At 50.4% G+C, this 21,502-nt stretch overlaps 1 protein-coding gene across 3 annotated transcripts in view; it reads right to left on the reverse strand.

The window, feature by feature from the left end:
- The window catches only part of LOC140391939 (stAR-related lipid transfer protein 13-like), a 938,750-nt gene that overhangs the window by 756,535 nt on the left and 160,713 nt on the right, over window positions 1-21,502 (reverse strand). For all 3 annotated transcript variants that reach the window (XM_072477005.1, XM_072477004.1, XM_072477006.1), the window contains exon 2: window positions 3,896-4,821. In XM_072477005.1, the coding sequence (XP_072333106.1) occupies window positions 3,896-4,774 (879 nt within the window). In that variant the 5' untranslated portion in view covers window positions 4,775-4,821. The remainder of the gene's footprint in view (window positions 1-3,895; window positions 4,822-21,502) is intronic.

Here is a 21,502-nt window from a genome sequence, read left to right on the forward strand (position 1 = left end):
AAACAGATTTTGGAAAGGTACAGAAGTCACAACTTCCCAAACATTGAGTGGAAACTCTTTAGATCAAATAGTTTGGATGGGGTGGTGTTTGTGCAGTGTGTCCAGGAAGCTTTTCTAACACAGTATGTAGATTGTCCGACCAGAGGGGAGGCCATATTGGATTTGGTACTTGGTAATGAACCAGGGCAAGTGATAGATTTGTTCGTGGGGGAGCATTTTGGAGATAGTGACCACAATTCTGTGACTTTCACTTTAGTAATGGAGAGGGATAGGTGCGTGCAACAGGGCAAGGTTTACAATGGGGGAAGGGTAAATACGATGTTGTCAGACAAGAATTGAAGTGCATAAGTTGGGAATATAGGCTATCAGGGAAGGACACAAGTGAAATGTGGAACTTGTTCAAGGAACAGGTATAACGTGTCCTTGATATGTAAGTCCCTGTCAGGCAGGGAAGAGATGGTCGAGTGAGGGAACCATGGTTGACAAGAGAGGTTGAATGTCTTGTTAAGAAGAAGAAGGAGACTTATGTAAGGCTGAGGACACAAGGTTCAGACAGGGCGCTGGAGGGATACAAGATAGCCAGGAGGGAACTGAAGAAAGGGATTAGGAGAGATAAAAGAGGGCATGAACAATCTTTAGTGGGTAGGATCAAGGAAAACCCCAAGGCCTTTTACACATATGTGAGAAATATGAGAATGACTAGAGCGAGGATAGGTCCGATCAAGGTCAGTAGCGGGAGATTGTGTATTGAGTCTGAAGAGATAGGAGAGATCCTGAACGAGTACTTTTCTTCTGTATTTACAAATGAGAGGGGCCATATTGTTGGAGAGGACAGTGTGAAACAGACTGGTAAGCTCGAGGAAATACTTGTTAGGAAGGAAGATGTGTTGGGCATTTTGAAAAACCTGAGGATAGACAAGTCCCCCAGGCCTGACGGAATATATCTAAGGATTCTATGGCAAGCAAGAGATGAAATTGCAGAGCCGTTGTCAATGATCTTTTTGTCCTCACTGTCAACAGGGGTGGTACCAGGGGATTGGAGAGTGGCGAATGTCGTGCCCCTGTTCAAAAAAGGGACTAGGGATAACCCTGGGAATTGCAGGCCAGTTAGTCTTACTTCAGTGGTAGGCAAAGTAATGGAAAGGGTACTGAAGGATAGGATTTCTGAGCATCTGGAAAGACAGTGCTTGATTAGAGATAGTCAGCACGGATTTGTGAGGGGTAGGTCTTGCCTTACAAGTCTTATTGAATTCTTTGAGGAGGTGACCAAGCATGTGGATGAAGGTAAAGCAGTGGATGTAGTGTACATGGATTTTAGTAAGGCATTTGATAAGGTTCCCCATGGTAGGCTTATGCAGAAAGTAAGGAGGCATGGGATAGTGAGAAATTTGGCCAGTTGGATAACAAACTGGCTAACCGATCGAAGTCAGAGAGTGGTGGTGGATGGCAAATATTCAGCCTGGAGCCCAGTTACCAGTGGCGTACCGCAGGGATCAGTTCTGGGTCCTCTGCTGTTTGTGATTTTCATTAATGACTTGGATGAGGGAGTTGAAGGGTGGGTCAGTAAATTTGCAGACGATACGAAGATTGGTGGAGTTGTGGATAGTGAGGAGGGCTGTTGTCGGCTGCAACGAGACATCGATAGGATGCAGAGCTGGGCTGAGAAGTGGCAGATGGAGTTTAACCCTGAAAAGTGTGAGGTTGTCCATTTTGGAAGGACAAATATGAATGCGGAATACAGTGTTAACGGTAGAGTTCTTGGCAATGTGGAGGAGCAGAGAGATCTTGGGGTCAACGTTCATACATCTTTGAAAGTTGCCACTCAAGTGGATAGAGCTGTGAAGAAGGCCTATGGTGTGCTAGCGTTCATTAACAGAGGGATTGAATTTAAGGGCTTAAGAGGTGATGATGCAGTTGTACAAAACTTTGGTAAGGCCACATTTGGAGTACTGTGTACAGTTCTGGGTCGCCTCATTTTAGGAAGGATGTGGAAGCTTTGGAAAAGGTGCAAAGGAGATTTACAAGGATGTTGCCTGGAATGGAGAGTAGGTCTTACGAGGAAAGGTTGAGGGTGCTAGGCCTTTTCTCATTAGAACGGAGAAGGATGAGGGGCGACTTGATAGAGGTTTATAAGATGATCAGGGGAATAGATAGAGTAGACAGTCAGAGACTTTTTCCCCGGGTGGAACAAACCATTACAAGGGGACATAAATTTAAGGTGAATGGTGGAAGATATAGGGGGGATGTCAGAGGTAGCTTCTTTACCCAGAGGGTAGTGGGGGCATGGAATGCACTGCCTGTGGAAGTAGTTGCGTCGGAAACATTAGGGACCTTCAAGCAGCCATTGGATAGGTACATGGATTACGGTAGAATGATAGTGTAGATTAAGTTGTTCTTAAGGGCAGCACAATTGCTTCACAGCTCCAGGGTCCCAGGTTCGATTCCGGCTTGGGTCACTGTCTGTGCGGAGGAGTCTGCACATCCTCCCTGTGTGTGTGTGGGTTTCCTCCGGGTGCTCCGGTTTCCTCCCACAGTCCAAAGATGTGCAGGTTAGGTGGATTGGCCGTGATAAATTGCCCTTCATGTCCAAAATTGCCCATAGTGTTGGGTGGGGTTGCTGGGTTGTGGGGATAGGGTGGAGGTGTTGATTGGATAGGGTGCTCTTTCCAGGAGCCGGTGCAGACTCGATGGGCCAGGTGGCCTCCTTCTGCACTGTAAATTCTATTGATAATCTATGATTAATCTAGGACAAAGGTTCGGCACAACATCGTGGGCCGAAGGGCCTGTTCTGTGCTGTATTTTTATATGTCTATGTTTTAATCACTAGACCCAAGAAGGAAAGAACATGATTGATTGGCTAAAACACAGGTTACATAGCAACTATTCTGACCAGCTATGTTTTGGGGCCAACATATTGGCCGGAATTCTCCAGTCGTTGGGATTCTTTGTTCCCACTGCCCGCAGGTCTCCCGGCGACGTGAATTGGCTTCAATGGGAAATCCCATTGACAAGTGGCGGGAGTAGAGAATCCCAAACAGTGCGCCACCAAGAAACACACTGCTGGGGGACCGGAGAATCCAGCCCATTAAGTAGTCAATTAAGGGCCACTATTGGGGCAATGGTGGCTGCCCTGTCCGATGCCTAGTCTGCCCCAGATTAAAATCACTGTGAGATCGGGGCAGTCGGGAACCGACAGTGCTAGCAAGCACTTCATACCTCCTGGAAAAAGGCAGGGGCTGAGGCTCCTCCATCAGTACATGCTGGATTCCCTTACTTGCCTGGCTTGCAGTCACACCCTCCTCTCCCTGACCATTGATCAACTCTAAGGTTCTGCCTAAGGGGAATCTAAGGGGAGTGACCTTCTCCTGGAACAAGAAGTCTCGGTAACTCTCCCCTGATACGCCACAATGACCATAACACAGACTTGAGCCTAAGTTGCATAAGCGGCAGACACTTTCTGCAGATATTTGTCCAGGATTGCAGTGCATGCCACAGATTCCAACATGCTGCAGTCACGGTACATCACCAGCTCTGCATATCTGTCCGACATGATTTATTTAATTAGTCAATTAGTTCATCATTTACACAGATAAATTAACAGGAATTTGCACTCAACTAGTTTGAAGACAAGGAAGGAAATTCACCAACCACTGGAGGCTGAAATAAAGTAGAAAAAGGAGCAATTCTCTGCCCCTCTGCCCTGAATTCGCACCTGAACCAAATTCTGAACTCCCCACTCAGGCATAGTTATGTGTCCATGCACTCCTTTCTATAGAATGACACATGCTAATGTGTTTCAATTTACATAATTTTTTAAACACACTCTAAATCATCAACATTAATGATATAGCTCACAATTTTAACAAAGTTAAATAGCACTTATTGTAATTCACACCTCTTTTTCTGTTTCTTCTTGCTTCTGTGGATGGTCTTTTTCAGGGATTGCAACCGTTTCTATATGTTTCCCAAGTTGGCAGAATGGTGTATTCCCACTAGAAAGACTGCTATTCTGATTTCCACTGGCAGCATGCTTTCTTTTTCTCATCAAATATCCCATGCTGTGGGGCAACACTGTGACATTATCTTCAGAAGACGTAGGTCCATATAACTCATCTGATGTTTCACAAATATAGAGTTCAGTGATCTTGTTAGGCGTATGTTCAGTTTGAGACCCATAGTCAGGAAATGCAGTAATTGATCTGTGCTTTTTGACTTTTAGCTGACTTGGTGAACTTACTACATTGTTTGCATTTTTATGTGGAGAAGAATTGGAAGATGCTACCTCAGGAATTGAAGCATAATCTAACTCCTCACCATCACTTTCCAAATTCCATTCTGCTGGGTGCAGCAAGACTCCATATCGACAACCTCCATCAAGCTCTTTATTCCTAATGGGCTGTTTGGACACCCTGCACAATTCCAAAGGTTCCTCTACAGAGAACAGTGTGGGGGAACTCTTATTCTCTAAACTTTTAACACCATCTCCTGTGGGATCATTACTTTCAGCTTTGTTCATCTTGTATGACCATTCTTGTTCACAACCAATCAAACGCTCATCTTCTGGGTCATATGTCAATTCCTCCAAACACATGACCGCTGCAGAAATTGGTAACTTCTGATGATTTGCACTGTATGTTGATTCCATTCCAGTTTCTTTATTAGAAGCATCCACAAGTGGGCAGGAACCATGAGCAGCACTGCATTTTATATTAAACCAAGGCCTTTCTGCTTGACTTTTCCGTGTTGCTAAGAGTCTTGTTGATGCACAAACCATTAAGAGTCAATGGTCTTAGCCCAAATGTCAACACAGCAGCCATACACCTACACAATAAGATGAAAAAATATAGCATTAATTTCACTGAAATATTTTTAATAAAGGAGGCTGTCTAAAATGTGTTTACTTCTAATTTGCGGGGGAAGTCATTCATCTACGCACAATAGAGTACAATCAAATTGGCATTTTCTTTAACTTAGTAATGTAATTTAGGGTTGTTATGGGTGTCGGGTATATTAATGCTTTCAGTAAACAAAATAATAAATTCAGTTAGATTAAGGTAACAGAACTAAATAGTAAACATGTAACTGTGACTTGCCAAAATGAAATGCTTCATTTTAAAATTGATATAATTCCTTTAGAATTACTAATACATTGTTATCATTATGGACCAACTCACATTTTATGTTTTGTAAAGGGAGAGAAGATGAGTAATCAAACTGTGCTGACCTGAGAAGAGTGAATGTTACCGAACACTGCAGTTAAATGCATATAAGTTGTTGCATGTTGAAGTGGGTATTTTCCTCTGGTTATTATTAGTAACAAAGTAAACAGACATTATAACGCAGGGAAAGCTAATGTGCAAAGAGGAAATTATCCCCAGTGTGAACAGCAAGAGCTTTCAGTTAAACATTTTGTTATATGTGACATCATGAAGTCAAGCTGCTTCAGCTTTACAGCATTTAGTATAAATGTCATTGGCAGAACCATCTTCTTTAGCTTTAATGTTAAAAGGTTAAAACAACTCCAATTGGTGTACCCTTGAGTGCTTACCTTAGGAAGAAGCCAGTTGCCCAATCAGCAGTTTTCTAAGGTCAGCAATAACTTTACAAAGGATTACACAGATAGATGGTTACAAGGAGATCAAAACTGGGAAATTAATATTCAGGGCTTTTTGACCTTTCGGAAGGATCAGAGGAAAGGAAAAGTGGTGGGGTAGCACTGTTAATAAGAGATTAAATGACAGTTTTGAGAGATGATCTAGACTCAGATAATGTAGAGTCCATTTGGATGTAAGTAAAAAAACAGCAAGGGAAAGAAGACATTGGGTAGGTGCTGTGTGTAGACCCCCAAACAGTAGCCACACTGTAGGAAAGGGTATAAATCAACAAATAATAGGAGCATGTAAAAAGAATAGAGCAATAATTATGGTTGTCCAGGTGGCACAGCCAGGGTGCCAGACTGGCAGTGCCAAGCTGCCCTGGTGCCCAATGACCCCCTCTAAAAGGGTGACCTTGGGACCCCTGTAATAGAGGCACCCCCAGGGACCCCTGTAATCGGGGGACACTCCACATCAAATAGAGCTAAGTGCAGAGAAATCACACGCTTGAGTAATTGGTGTGCACTTAATGTACTTTCATCTCTTTGATGTGGTCCCTGTTTACAAATATTGAGGTTTCACCACTTTCATCTCTTTAGTGTGGTCAATGTTTACAAACATTGGGGTATCACCATTTAGGCAACTGAAGCATGAAGGGATATGAATGGATCAAAGCTGCGGATAGCTTTTAGTAGCTGTCAATCACAAACCATTACGCCAAAGTCATGAATTGATTGCCGACAGTGGGACTGTGGGAACCAGACGTAGGTACTGCTCCTCTCCTTCAAGGAATGGACACGTGGAGCTGCAAGGTAGGGATTACAGCTAAAATACTTCCCACTGACCCTGTCTGGGCTGCTCTGTAGCTTCCAAAAAAGGGTCTCTTTTCTTGAGGGGGAGTCTGTCGGGTGAGGGGGGGGATTGCCTTAGTCAGATCCTGGGAGGATCCCTTTAGTCAGGGGTCACTGGGGGAGTCAATTTAGTCAGGGTGTGCCAGTGGGGTGTCTCCCTATTACAGGGGTGTCTGGCGATATCCCAGTAGGCAGGGGGTCCCTGTGGGTGTCTCCCTATTACAGGGGTCCCTGTGGGGGGCTATCACTATTACAGGGGTCCCTTTGGGCTTCCCCCTATTACAGGGGTCCCGGAGGGGAGGGGGGGGTGCCGGTTTGGGTCACTTCCGTACTTGCTTGTGTGGTGGGCACCCAGGCAATCCGGGGTTGGGGACTGCTGCGTGGTGTGGGGGGGTGGGGGGGTGGAGGGTGTTTGGGGCTGATTTGTGGTGTGGGGGGGATGGGTTTGGATGGTCTCTACCATCATGGCCCTGGCATGGAGGACCTCGTGGTGGACCAAGGGGGAAACTGTTGCCCTGTCGGCCCACCGCGAGGTCCTTCAAGTCAGGTTCACAATTGCAGAGACCATAAGTGAACCTCGCCCACATGATTCCTGGTCACGGGAACCGGAGAATAATAGGAGGGCAGAGCATAGGATGCCGGGCCTGCTAAATAAATGCACTTGGGTCATTACGACCATTTGCATTTATTTCCATGCTCCCACTACTGTGCGGAGTGGAACTTGTTCACGCTGCTAGCAGGGGGTCAGAACATGCCGTTCGTTTCGGCGCCTGGTACCGATCCCGATTTTGCCTCGACGCCCGATTCTCCGTCCGATCAGGGAATACATTTCAGGTGTCCAGGGGACTGAGAAGCCCAGAGTCTTTAAGTGAATCCTATCAGTCTTGTGTAGTTTATGTGATGTGTCAGTTGTGAACCCTCAAGGAGAAGAGGGGGCAACTATTCTTACCACTGATTGTTGTAAAGTTGTTTGGTGTCTCTCGGTTTCTGGCCAGTCCCATCGGCGTGAAATGGACATGGTCCACACCTGGCTGGTAGGCCTGCTGGTGCGATTCTCGGGGGGGCGCGGGGAGATCCGGTGGCCTAGCCCGCGATTGGGGCCCACTGATCTGTGGGCGGGCCTGTGTCATGGGGGAACTTCTTCCTTCCGCACCGGCCCCTGTAGGGCTCCGCCATGGCCGGCGTGGAGAAGACACCCCCCTGCACATGCATAAGAATACGGCATCTGGTCTGCGCATGCGCGGAACCACGCTGGCAGTTCTGCGCATGCGCTAACTCCGCCGGCCCTTCGGCACCGGTTGGCACGGTGTCAACCCCTCCGGCGCCGGCCTAGTCCCTGGAAGTGCGGAGGATTCCGCAATGTCCGGTTGGCCCGACGCTGGAGTGGTTCGCGCCATTTACTTACGCCGACATCAGGCCATCGGGGGATTCGGGAGAATCCCACCCAAACTGTTCATTGTCAGAATGCAACTAAATATATATCTTCAAGATATAGTCTTAACAAGCTGCTATCTTCCAGCCAACTTCTCTCAGACTTTCTCTACACACAGCCACCATCATGTGAGTCTCGACACCCTAATGTGGGTGGTACTGTTTCCCTAGTCCTACATTCATCCTTACTACCCCAAACACCCTTTTACTATATCTCGCCTCAATTCCTTACCCAAATATACTTGCAATATATTATTTTTTTAGCTACCTCTTCTCACCCCAAGTCTCTGACTTTACAAATTCAAATGGCCTGGAGGCTTTATGACCCTTCCAGTTATCATTTTCTTATCATCCGGAGGAGTGATAATCTCTGTTGTTCCAGGCAAATTTGTTGGTTCTGAGTTGAAATTGTTGTACTTAGCGTTTTAAATACCCAAGCTTCAATATGTGGTTCACTTCTTGCACTCTTTATGTTATGGTTTTCTTTGTTGCCAATCTGTCATCTTTGATCTGATACCAGGGCCTTATCTCGTTCCTTCCGGAGGGCATGTTCAGTCCGATCACCCATAGACTGGATCCGGGTTTTCTTTTTCCATGGGGTCCACCATGACCTTCCTGGAACTTGACATTTCAAAAATTAAATCTTCATGTCCACTTGCTTCACAATTTTACCCAAATATTTGTCTATTCCTTCATTTTCCAGTTATTGTCCAAGCCTATTAATCTCTTCATTCAGCTCAGCAAGTACTCTGCTGAGTTCAGTTGTCTTCATTTCAGAGTTATCTGCAGAACCCTTATACAAATTTAACAAGTTCACCTGGGCATTCAGCTCCTCTCAGAATCTTTCTCCCATGGGTACAAACTGCTCCTTAGATGCTTTCAATTCACTGAATCTGATTATTACAATTTCATTTATCTGCTTTTGAAGTCTGGATTTGGTCTTCCATGCTGCACATCTCATTTTTCAACTTCTTCAGACCGGATCAAAGTTCCAACAAAATTCTGCATTCAGCCAAGTGTTCTAATATGTCAGCAATTCCTTTTCCTGTTTCAGGCATTTTTCACAATACTTAATATATACTTCTGATACTTGAAGTTCTTTTATCCTTGTCCTTCATTTTGGTTTCATTGTAGGACAGGTCTGTCTCTGGTGAAGTCTTAACTTGTTTCAGTTCTGTCATCATGCTACTCATAGCGTCAGTATCCGCTTGCAGCTTGGAAAGCTCTGCAGCGTTTCATTTTGATTCCTCCTTCTTTTCATTCAGCTGGTTCTTCTAACTAACAATATCCATGTTCATCTTTGCTTTCAATTAAGTATTCTACATACTCTGACTGTGGAATTGGAGCCACAAATTTCTACTTTTTGTTGATACTTGCAGAAGAATTCTTCATATTTTCCTTTTCCTTCTGCAGTTTTTCATTTAGCAGTTTGCCGTTTGCGTTCTTCTTCATCACTTTTTCCACATGCTGATCTGCATTAACAAAATTAGTTTTCATTCATTTACTATATTTCTTTGGCTATTGTGGTAGTATGTATTGGGGGTCATGTGGGACTGGAAGCCCTAATGTCATTGGCTGACAGATCCCGGGTCCTGGTTGGCCGTTGACCTCTAGCTCTGCCCTGAAGGCGGAGTATAAGAAGCCGGAGTCCTCCCCCGCAGGCCAGTCTACTATTGAGCTGCGGGGGAACAGACACGCTTAATAAAGCCTCATCGACTTCACTCTATTCGTCTCACGGAGTCATTGTGCGCTACAATTTATTAAGCGTGCCTAAAAAGGACTATGGAGCTCAGGATCATTCCGGAATGCCTGAGGATCAGCCCCCACGCAGTGAACGCGGCAGCAGCCTTCAAGCACTGGCAGACTTGTTTCGAGGCCTACCTCAGAACGGCCACCGGCCGGGTCACAGAAGACCAAAAACTACAGGTCCTGCACTCGTGGGTGAGCACGGAGATCTTCTCCCTCATCGAAGACTCGGAGGATTTCCAGACGGCGTTCGCAGCACTGAAAAGTCTCTATGTCCGCCCAGTTAACCAAATCTACGCTCGCTACCAGCTCGCGACGAGACGGCAAGGTCCCGGAGAATCGATGGACGAATTCTACGCCGCGCTGCTGATTTTGGGACGAGCCTGCAGCTGCCCTTCAGTGAACGCAAATGAACACACGGACATGTTAATGCGCGATGCTTTTGTGGCAGGTATGAATTCCTCCCAAATCCGCCAAAGACTTCTAGAAAGAGAGTCGCTAGGACTCTCAGAGGCCCGGGCCCTAGCAGCCTCCCTAGACGTGGCCGCGCGTAATACCCGCGCCTACGGCCCCGACCGCGCGGCAGCCCATTGGGCTCCGTACGTGCCCGTCGCGACAAACCCCCCCCCCCCCCCCCGGACACCCCACAGGCTTGCGCGGTCCAAACGCCGAGTCGCACCGGGGGCGCCCGCTGTTATTTCTGCGGCCAGGCGAAACACCCCCGGCAGCGCTGCCCGGCCCGCGCAGCTATCTGCAAGAGCTGCGGGAAAAAGGGCCATTACGCGGTTGTGTGCCGGTCCCGCGAGGTCGCCGCTGTCCCGGGAGAACAGGGAGCTCTGCAAGCCGTTTACGCGCCCCAACCCCCCCAGCACGCCATGTACGACCCGCAGGCGCAGCCGCTCTGGGTCCCGACCACCGCGGTCCCGGGAGAACAGGGAGCCCTGCACGCCGCTTACGCTCCCCAACCCCCCTCCCCGTACCCCATGTATGACCCGCCGGCGCTACCGCTTTGGGTCCCGGCCACCACTCTTCACGGAGAAGAGGGAGTTTTGCGCGTCCCTAACGCCCCCCCTAACCCCCACCCCGCGCCCCACATCTGACCCGCCGGCGCCACCAACTTGGGTCCCGACCATCGCTGTCCCCGGTGAGGGAGCTCCGCGCAGTCCTAGCGCTCCCCAGCCCCCTCAGCGCCCCATGTGCGACCCGCAGACGCCGCCATTTTGGGTCCCGGCCACCACGAGGGGAGGAAGGGCGCCGCCATCTTGGACCGCCCCAGACCTGTACGACGCGTGGGGGCGGCCATTTTGTCCACCCCCGTCGCCATCTTGTGACCCACCAGCCACGTGCGATGTATGGGGCGGCCATTTTGTCCATCCCCGACGCCATCTTGGACGGCAACAACGGACTCCACTCCACTACTACAACCACGTCTCGCTTCAATTACGCTCGATCAAGCTCGGCCCCAGACACTCCAGACGACGACGACAACGGTGCTAATAAACGGCCACGAGACGCCATGCCTGGTCGACTCCGGGAGCACGGAGAGCTTTATCCACCCCGACACGGTAAGACGCTGTTCCTTGACCACCTATCCCAGCGCACAAAAGATTTCCTTAGCTGCAGGATCCCACTCCGTACAGATCCAAGGATTCTGCATAGTTACCCTAACGGTGCAGGGGAGGGAGTTCAAAAACTACAAACTAAACGTTCTTCCCCAACTCTGTGCCCCCACCTTGCTGGGATTAGATTTTCAATGCAATATACAGAGCCTTACGTTCAAATTCGGCGGCCCAATACCCCCACTCACTATCTGCGGCCTCGCAACCCTCAAGGTGCAACCCCCGTCCTTGTTTGCGAACCTCACCCCGGATTGCAAACCCATCGCCACTAGGAGCAGACGGTACAGCGCCCAGGACCGGACCTTCATTCGGTCCGAAGTCCAGCGGCTACTAAAGGAGGGCATAATCCAGGCCAGCAATAGTCCCTGGAGAGCGCAGGTGGTAGTAGTGAAGACAGGGGAGAAACAAAGGATGGTCATAGACTATAGCCAGACCATCAACAGGTACACGCAACTAGACGCGTACCCTCTCCCCGCATATCCGACATGGTCAATCGGATTGCCCAATATAAAGTCTTCTCCACCGTGGACCTCAAGTCCGCCTACCATCAGCTCCCCATCCGCCCAAGTGACCGCAAGTACACAGCCTTCGAGGCAGACGGGCGATTATACCATTTCCTAAGGGTCCCTTTTGGCGTCACAAACGGGGTCTCGGTCTTCCAACGGGAGATGGAGCGAATGGTTGACCAACATGGGTTGCGGGCCACGTTCCCGTATCTCGACAATGTAACCATCTGCGGCCACGACCAGCAGGACCACGACGCCAACCTCCAAAAATTCCTCCAGACCGCCAAAGCCTTGAACCTCACGTACAACGAGGACAAGTGTGTTTTTAGCACCAATCGGCTAGCCATTCTGGGCTACGTAGTGCGCAATGGGATAATAGGCCCCGACCCCGAACGTATGCGCGCACTCATGGAATTTCCCCTCCCGCACTGCCCAAAAGCCCTGAAACGCTGCCTGGGGTTCTTTTCATACTACGCCCAGTGGGTCCCCCAGTACGCAGACAAGGCCCGCCCCCTAATACAGACCACGACCTTCCCTCTGTCGACAGAGGCTTGCCAGGCCTTCAGCCGCATCAAAGCGGATATCGCAAAGGCCACGATGCGCGCCATCGACGAGTCCCTCCCCTTCCAGGTCGAGAGCGACGCCTCCGACGTAGCTCTAGCGGCCACCCTTAACCAAGCGGGCAGACCCGTGGCCTTTTTCTCCCGGACCCTCCACGCCTCAGAAATCCGCCACTCTTCAGTAGAAAAGGAAGCCCAAGCCATAGTGGAAGCTGTGTGACATTGGAGGCATTACCTGGCCGGCAGGAGATTCACTCTCCTCACGGACCAGCAGTCGGTAGCCTTCATGTTCGATAATGCACAGCGGGGCAAAATCAAAAACGACAAGATCTTAAGGTGGAGGATTGAGCTCTCCACCTTCAACTATGAGATTTTGTATCGTCCTGGAAAGCTGAACGAGCCGTCCGATGCCCTATCCCGCGGCACATGTGCCAATGCACAAATTAACCGCCTCCAAACCCTCCACGAGGACCTCTGCCACCCGGGGGTCACTCGGCTTTTCCATTTCATCAAGTCCCGCAATCTCCCATACTCTTTAGAGGAGGTCCGTGCAGTCACAAGGGACTGCCACATCTGCGCGGAATGCAAACCGCATTTTTCCAGGCCGGATGGAGCGCACCTGATTAAGGCTTCCCGCCCCTTTGAACGCCTCAGTCTCGATTTCAAAGGGCCCCTCCCCTCCACCGACCGCAACGCATATTTTCTTAATGTGGTGGACGAATACTCCCGCTTCCCTTTTGCCATTCCTTGCTCTGACATGACCGCGGCCACAGTCATGAAAGCCCTGAACAGCATCTTCACACTGTTCGGTTGCCCCGCATACGTCCACAGCGACAGGGGGTCCTCTTTCATGAGTGACGAGCTGCGCCAGTTCCTGCTCAGTAAGGGCATAGCCTCAAGCAGGACGACCAGCTACAACCCCCGGGGGAACGGGCAAGTAGAGAGGGAGAACAGCACGGTCTGGAAGGCCGTCCTACTGGCCCTACGGTCCAGGGACCTCCCAGTTTCACGGTGGCAGGAGGTCCTCCCGGATGCTCTCCACTCCATCCGGTCGTTATTATGTACGAGCACTAATCAAACGCCTCATGAGCGTCTCCTTGTCTTCCCGAGGAGGTCCTCCTCTGGAACGTCGCTGCCGACCTGGCTGGCGGCCCCAGGACCCACCTTGCTCCGAAAGCATGTGCGGGCACATAAGGCGGACCCGTTGGTCGAAAGGGTTCGCCTCCTCCACGCGAACCCGCAGTATGCTTACGTGGAGTACCCCGACGGCCGACAGGACACGGTCTCCCTGCGGGATCTGGCACCCGCCGGCAACACACACACACCCCCGACACCATTAACCCCCCCCCCCCTTTCCTGCCACCGCCGCACCCCGCGACCACCCCCTTCCCAGGAGGATCGGTTCCCCTCCCCTCAGGCCCGACCAAGAATAAAGCCCAAGCTGAAACCAACAGACTCCCGGAGACGACAACACCGATACAAGCACCACCACCACCACCGGGACCGAGGCGATCGACTCGGACGACCAGACCGCCCGACCGACTCGTGGCGTCGATCTAAATCAAAATATGGACTTTTCACAAGAACATTTTGCTTTTCTCTCTATACCCTCTGTAAATAGTTGAAACAGGACAAAATTGTACAATACTGTATTGCCATGTGAATGTTTTTTTTTCCTCCCAGGACCAGCCCTGTAAACCCTTACCACCATACGAAGCATCACCCCGCCGGGTTCATTTTTAACAAGGGGTGAATGTGGTAGTATGTATTGGGGGTCATGTGGGACTGGAAGCCCTAATGTCATTGGCTGACAGATCCCGGGTCCTGGTTGGCCGTTGACCTCTAGCTCCGCCCTGAAGGTGGAGTATAAGAAGCCGGAGTCCTCCCCCGCAGGCCAGTCTACTATTGAGCTGCGGGGGAACAGACACGCTTAATAAAGCCTCATCGACTTCACTCTATTCGTCTCACGGAGTCTTTGTGTGCTACAGCTATTTAGGCTGGAATTCTCTGGTCATTGCAATTCATTTTTCCTGCCAGCAGCGCAGCCCCTCCCATGAATCTCCCGGCGTTGTGGGGTGGTTTAAATGGGAAATCTCATTGACAAGCAGCGGGAAGATAGGATCCGCAGCCAGCGAGCAGCAGGTCTCTAAGAAACACACGGCTGGGGAAGCAGAGAATCCCGACCATAATGTTTCCCCATGTTTCTTTCCAAATATTCAAACATTTTTTTTCAGCTCTGCATTCTCTTTCTTCTACTCTCCTGGAATATTGAACATCGCTACGTCTTCAATGTCAACTGTTTCTTCAGTTTATTCAGAGTGACATTAAACATTTTGCTTCTCTTCGTAATTTTCCAGAGGAGCAAACTGCAACCAGAGTGTGTGAAGATCATTCCTTTGTGAAGCTCAATTGTTTTTTTTAAATTTTCTTGTATTTCATCAGAGTGTCCTTAATTTTGTTCTGCTGTTTTTCCATTCTGCTGTCCAAAGTAGCCTTCATGTCTTCAAGCTACTGTCGTGTTATGCATTGTTTTTGAATTTGATCTTGAAGGACAATTAGCTGTTCTTTCAACTGTTTATTTTCGTGATCAACTCTTGTCTTTGATGCACGATCAATTGCAAAGAGACGAGAGTTGAATACAACTGAGGTTTTATTACTCTAAGGTGTGTGGCCCTCTACAGCAGCTGGCGAAATGGCTGCTGTATAGGGAGCACACATATTTATACTCCGCCTAATGGGCAGAGCCAGCAGGCAGGGACTACCACCGTACCTGTAGTACAGGGTCTTACCACAGATCTTCTAATATGTACAACAGTGGTGATTACCACATTCATCCCCTGTTAAAATTGAGTCCGGCGGGGGTGGTGGGGAACTATATACAGAGCATGTTTAATATACAGAAGCAAAATAAAAAAAATCTCCTTCTGAAGTCCAGTACAAGGTGGTTTGATAGTCCTGAACTATTTATAGATTTAGCTGGTCCGGGGCCTAGATGTGGCGTTGGGAGCAACGCAGTGGTGGCTGCGATTCTGGTGTTGGTCTGGTCCTCGGTGACTCTGGGAGCATGCCGAAATCCTCTTCATCCTCGGGTGTGGGCAGGGGGAGGACAGATGCTACTGGGGGGGGTTGCTGCTGGGTGCGCCGGGGGAGGGGGGGTGGAACCGGGGTGGAGCCGGGCCGGAGAGGTGTGTGTCTGTGGAACTTGCTGGTGCCAGGTCCCTGAGGGAGGCAGTATCCTGGCGGCCATCGGGGTACGCTACGTTGGCATACTGGGGGTTAGCGTGGAGTAACTGCACCCTTTCAACCAACGAGTCTGCCTTGTGGAGTCGGACGTGCCTACGGAGGAGTGCGGGTCCTGGAGCTGAGAACCAGGTCGGGAGCGACACCCCGGATGTGGATTTCCTGGGGAAGGCAAAGAGACGTTCATGGGGTGTATCGTTAGGGGCGGTGCATAGTAGCAACCGAATGGAGTGCAGTGCATCGGAGAGGACCTCCTGCCAGCGGGAGGCTGGGAGATTTCTGGACCATAGGGCCAGTTGGACGGCCCTCCAGACTGTCCCATTCCCCCTCTCCCCCTGCCCGTTTCCCCGGGGGTTATAGCTGGTTGTCCTGCTTGAGGCGATACCCCTGCTGAGCAGGAACTCTCGCAGCTCATCACTCATGAATAAGGATCCCCTGTCACTGTGGATATAGGTGGGGAAGCCGAACAGAGCGAAGGTTGTGTTAAGGGATTTGATGACGGTGGCAGACGTCATGTCGGAGCATGGGATGGCGAAGGGGAATCTGGAGTATTTATTGACCACACTGAGGAAATACGTGTTACGGTCGGTGGAGGGGAGGGGCCCTTTGAAATCCACGCTGAGGTGTTCAAAGGGGCAGGAGGCCTTCAACAGGCGCGCGCAGTCCAGCTGGTAGAAGTGCGGTTTGCACTCCGCACAGATCTGGCAGTCCCTGGTGATTTCCCTGACTTCCTCGACGGAATAGGGCAGATTGCGGGCCTTTATGAAATGGTACAACCGTGTGACTCCCGGGTGACAAAGGTTGTCGTGCAGGGTCCGGAGTCGGTCTACTTGTGCGCTGGCACATGTACCTCGGGATAGGGCACCTTGGAGCTCGTTGAGCTTGCTGGGGCGATACAAAATCTCGTAGTTGTAGGTGGAGAGCTCGATCATCCACCTCAAGATTTTATCATTTTTGATCTTACCCCGCTGTGTGTTATTGAACATGAAGGCTACCGACCGTTGGTCAGTGAGGAGAGTGAATCTCCTGCCAGCCAGGTAATGCTGCACAGCTTCAACGATGGCTTGGGCCTCTTTTTCGAAGGAGGAGTGCCGAATTTCAGAGGCATGAAGGGTTCGTGAAAAGAATGCCACGGACCTGCCTGCCTGATTGAGCGTGGAGGCTACGGCGACATCTGATGCGTCGCTCTCCAGTTGAAAGAGCAGTGTCTCATCTACTGTGTGCATCGCGGCCTTGGCGATATCGGCTCTAGTACATGTTGAGCTTCGGCCATCAGGGGGAAAAGGGTGGACTGGATGAGTGGGCAGGCCTTGTCCGCATAGTTTGGGACCCACTGGGCATATTATGAAAAGAACCCCAGGCAGCGTCTGAGGGCCTTGGGGCAGTGGGAGCTCCATGAGGGGGCGCATGCGGTCGGGATCGGGCTCCAGAACTCCGTTCTGGACCACATAGCCGAGGATGGCTAAGCGGTTTGTGCTGAAGACGCACTTCTCCTTGTTATAGGTGAGGTTTAGGAGAGTGGGGGTGTGGAGAAATTTGGCAAGGTTGGCATTGTGGTCCTGCTGATCGTGGCTGCAGATGGTGACATTGTCTAGGTACGGGAAGGTGGCCCACAACCCGTACTGGTCGACCATTCGGTCCATCTCCCTTTGGAAGACCGAGACCCCGTTGCTGACGCCGAAGGGAACCCTGAGAAAATGGTAGAGGCGGCCATCTGCCTTGAAGGCAGTGTATGGGCGGTCTGTCTTACGGATGGGGAGCTGGTGGTAGGCGGATTTGAGGTCTACAGTTGAGAAGACCCGGTACTGTGCAATCTGATTGACCATATCAGATATGCGTGGGAGTGGGTATGCGTCGAGCTGCGTGTACCGATTGATGGTCTGGCTGTAGTCCACGACCATTCTGTGCTTCTCCCCAGTTCTCACCACTACCACTTGGGCTCTCCAGGGGCTGTTGCTGGCCTCGATGATGCCTTCCCGAAGCAGCCGCTGGACCTCGGACCTAATGAATGCCCTGTCCTGGGTGCTGTACCGTCTGCTCCTGGTGGCGACGGGTTTGCAATCCGGGGTTAGGTCTGCAAACAGGGAAGGTGGGTTGACCTTTAGGGTTGCGAGGCCACATACAATAAGGAGTGGTAGGGGCCCGCCGAATTTCAAGGTTAGGCTCTGGAGGTTACACTGGAAGTCCAGGCCGAATAGCAGGGCAGCGCAGAGGTTGGGGAGGACGTAGAGGCGGAAGCCACTGAATTCTACGCCCTGGACCGTGAGTGTGACTATACAGTACCCCCGGATCGCCACGGAGATTCTTTGATTGGCGGAGTGTACCGCAAGGGAGCAGCGCCTTATCATATCTGGATGAATGAAGCTTTCGGTGCTCCCGGAGTCCAGCAGGCAAGAGGTCTCGTGCCCATCGATCTCACGCTGGTCGAGGCGGTGGCTAGATTGTGCGGGCGAGACTGGTCGATTGTGACCGAGGCGAGTCGTGGCTGGTCATCGCTGGTGTCGAACGATGGGGTGCCCGGGGGGCACGGGTCCTGGAACAATGGTGGTGCCCATGTGTCGTGGGGAAGACAAGATGGCGGCGCCTGATGATCTTGGGGTGGACAAGATGGCGGCGCCCACGGGCCACACGTGGCAGGGGTTGAAAAAGATGGCAGCGCCCATGGGCCACACGCGGTCCGAGAAAGGGAAGATGGCGGCGTCCACTGGCTGAGCGTGGTCTGAGGGGGAGAAGATGGCAGCACCCACTGGCCGCGCGTGGTCTGAGGGGGAGATGATGGCGGCGCCCATTGACCGCGCGTGGTCCGGGGAGGTGAAAATGGCGCGCCCATTGTCCGTACGCGAGGGGGGTCGGGGCAATAGCGGTGACTGAGTGGGCCTGGCACACCGCAGCAAAGTGCCCCTTCTTGCTGCAGGCCTTGCAAAGGGCGGTGCGGGCCGGGCAGTGTTGGCGGGGGTGTTTCTGTTGCCCGCAGAAGTAACATGGGGGCCCCCGGGGTTGGCTGGCTGGCGCGTGGCACAGGCGTATTGGCTGGGTGAGGCCCCCGGTGGGGCGGCCGTCTGCAGAGTCCACGATGTATAGGAAGGGTGGGCCGCGCGGCTGGGGGTGTAGGCCTGAATATTGCACGAGGCGACCGTCATCAATAGCGCCAGTTTTTCTGTTGCTGCGAGGTCGAGTGTGGCCCCCTCTAAAAGTCGCTGGCTTATGAGGTCTGACCCTATCCCCGTAATGAAGGCGTCCCGCATGAGGAGGTTCGAATGTTCCGTGGCCGTGACGGCCTGACAGTCACAGTCTCTGACCAGGGGAACTAAAGCACGCCAGACTCACGGACTCACCAGGGAGTTGACTGCGAGTAGAGAGTATGTGTCTGGCAAAGAGTGTGTTCGTCTGCTGGACGTAATTCTCTTTCAGTAGCGCCATGGCTTCGTCGTAGTTCAGCGCGTCCTGGATGAAAGGAAAGGTGTTGGAGCTCAGCAGCGAGTAGAGTATCTGGATCTTCTGAGCTTCCAGGATTGGGTCTGGTGCAGACCTGATGTAAGCTTCGAAACAAGCTAGCCAGTGTTGAAAGTCCTTTTTGGCGTCGCTTGATTGCGGATCCAGCTGCGGGCGATCCGGCTTGATGCAGAGGTCCATCTTCTGAAAATCTTAGAGTAATAAATTGATGCACGATCAATTGCACAGAGATGAGAGTTGAATACAACTGAGGCTTTATGACTCTAAGATGTGTGGCCTCCTACAGCAGCTCGCGAAATGGCTGCTGTATAGGGAGAACACATATTTATAATCCGCCTACTGGGCCCAGCAGGCAGGGACTACCACCATACCTGTAGTACAGGGTCTTACCACATATCTTCTAATATATACAACAGTGGTGATTACCACAGTCTTCTCACTTTGTACTTCATTGCATTGCTTTGGTGCTACTGATAGCTTCAATATAGCCTTTTCTGAAGTAGCATTCAATTTCTTTTTTAACTCTTTATGTTGTTCCTGGAGCACATATTAATTCCTCAGCGATCTTTCAAAGCTGAAACTTTTTTGAGTACCTTTTCTGCCGGAATTTCCAGTGGCGGCATGTGAGGGGTGGTCATTCACGACATAGCTCCAACCAGGATCCGTGTTTTTTAGGCATTTGTGCCTGATATGTCGGGAGATTTTTGCAGGAAAGCATTCTGGATTTGTAATAAAGGGTTCCTGCACAGAACACATGCCAAAAAGAAAAGGAAGCAAAAGACCCACAAAACATAATTCTTCGGCAGACTCGGAGGTTTCATGCAGTTCATCACCAGAGAAAATGGCAGTGGCAGCGTTGTCGACGATGGCCACTCTGATAATAGCGGACATGCTCTCAGGTGTGCTCACAAAGGAGTTTGACAAACATTTTGACACGCAATGGAAGTTGGTGTCGGGGAGTCTATGAAAATCGATTGAGGAAGCACTGGGCCCCATCCAGGTGAAACTTGATAAGACCGCCAAGGCAGTAAAGAAACATGGCAAGGTGTTAGAGGCTGTGGAAAAATGGCTGACGAGGCAAGGTGAGCAGCTTGCGTCGTTGAATGCTGAAATGGCGGTGGTGGCGGAGGAGAATAGTAGATTGAAGGCTTCAGTCTATGATCTCAAAAATTGGTCAGGGAGGCAGAATCTCAGAGTTGTAGGATTGCAGGAGATGATGGAGGACCCATATCTATCGCCGATGTTTGGGAAGATGATGGGCAAGGGTATTCTCGCGTCCCCTCTGGGCAATCAATTGCATAATAATATTTTGAGTCATATCTGAAACATCTGTTAATAGTTCCCCGAGCATTTCTGGGGTTCATTTATCACTACTCCAAACTTGTAATCTGCCAGATCTGATAAAAAATACTTCATCCTCATTCCTTTTGTTTGCAACTCTTGTGTTGTACTGGCACCTGCACCCCATATCTTAACGATCTTGAAAGGCCGCAATCATTGACTCCTCCATCCATTGTGACACCATAGAAGTCCCATTTGTGCCATCAAAGCTGCTGCATATGACTGCTTCACCAGGATTATTTAAAAAAGTACCAGACATTTGATCCAAAAGATGATCTTTTTCTGAGAACCAAATGCCATTAAACATAAAAACAAAGGAACATTAGAGTCAGGAGCAGAAGTAGGCAATTCAGTCCTTTGAGCCTGCTCCGTCATTCAATCAGATCATGGCTGATCTTTTCCTGGTCCCAAAGCCACCTCCCTACTTGGTCCCCATATCCCTTTAACCCATTTTTAAAATCAGAAATATATCTATCTCCCTTTTGAAACCATTTTATGATTCGCACCATGGGGCAGCGAGTTCCACAAATTCACCATCTTCTGTGATAAGTAGTGCCTCCTCATCTCAGTTCTAATTCTACCTCCTCCAACTTATATCTGTGACCTCTTGTTCTAGATTGCCCCACAAGGGGGAACATTTGGTCTACATTTACTTTAGCAATCCCTTTTATATTTTATATACCTCGATCAGATCCCCACTCATCCTTCTGAATCATAGATTTTTTTTTAACAGTGCAGAAGGAGGCCATTCGGCCCATCAAGTCTGCACCGGCTCTTGGAAAGAGCATTCTACCCAAGCCCACACCACCCTATCCCCATAACCCAGTAACCCCATTCAACCAACACGAAGGGCAATTTAGCATGGCCAATCCACCAAACCTCCACATCTTTGGACTGTGGGAGGAAACCGGAGCACCCAGAGGAAACCCACACAGACAAGGGGGGAACATGCAGACTCCCAAGCCGGGAATCAAACCTGGGACCCTGGAGTTGTAAAGCAATTGTGCTAACCACTATATTACCGTGCTGCCCTGAACTCCAGCGAGTATAAACCCAAGCTGTTTAATCTCACCTCATACATCAATCCTTTCATCCCCGGAATCAATTTGGTGAGCCTCCTCTGAACTGCTTCTAATGCACCACATGCTTCCTCAAATAAGG

The sequence above is a fragment of the Scyliorhinus torazame genome, chromosome 15, assembly GCF_047496885.1.
Source record: "Scyliorhinus torazame isolate Kashiwa2021f chromosome 15, sScyTor2.1, whole genome shotgun sequence".
In the NCBI taxonomy this organism is placed as follows: Eukaryota; Metazoa; Chordata; class Chondrichthyes; order Carcharhiniformes; family Scyliorhinidae; genus Scyliorhinus; species Scyliorhinus torazame.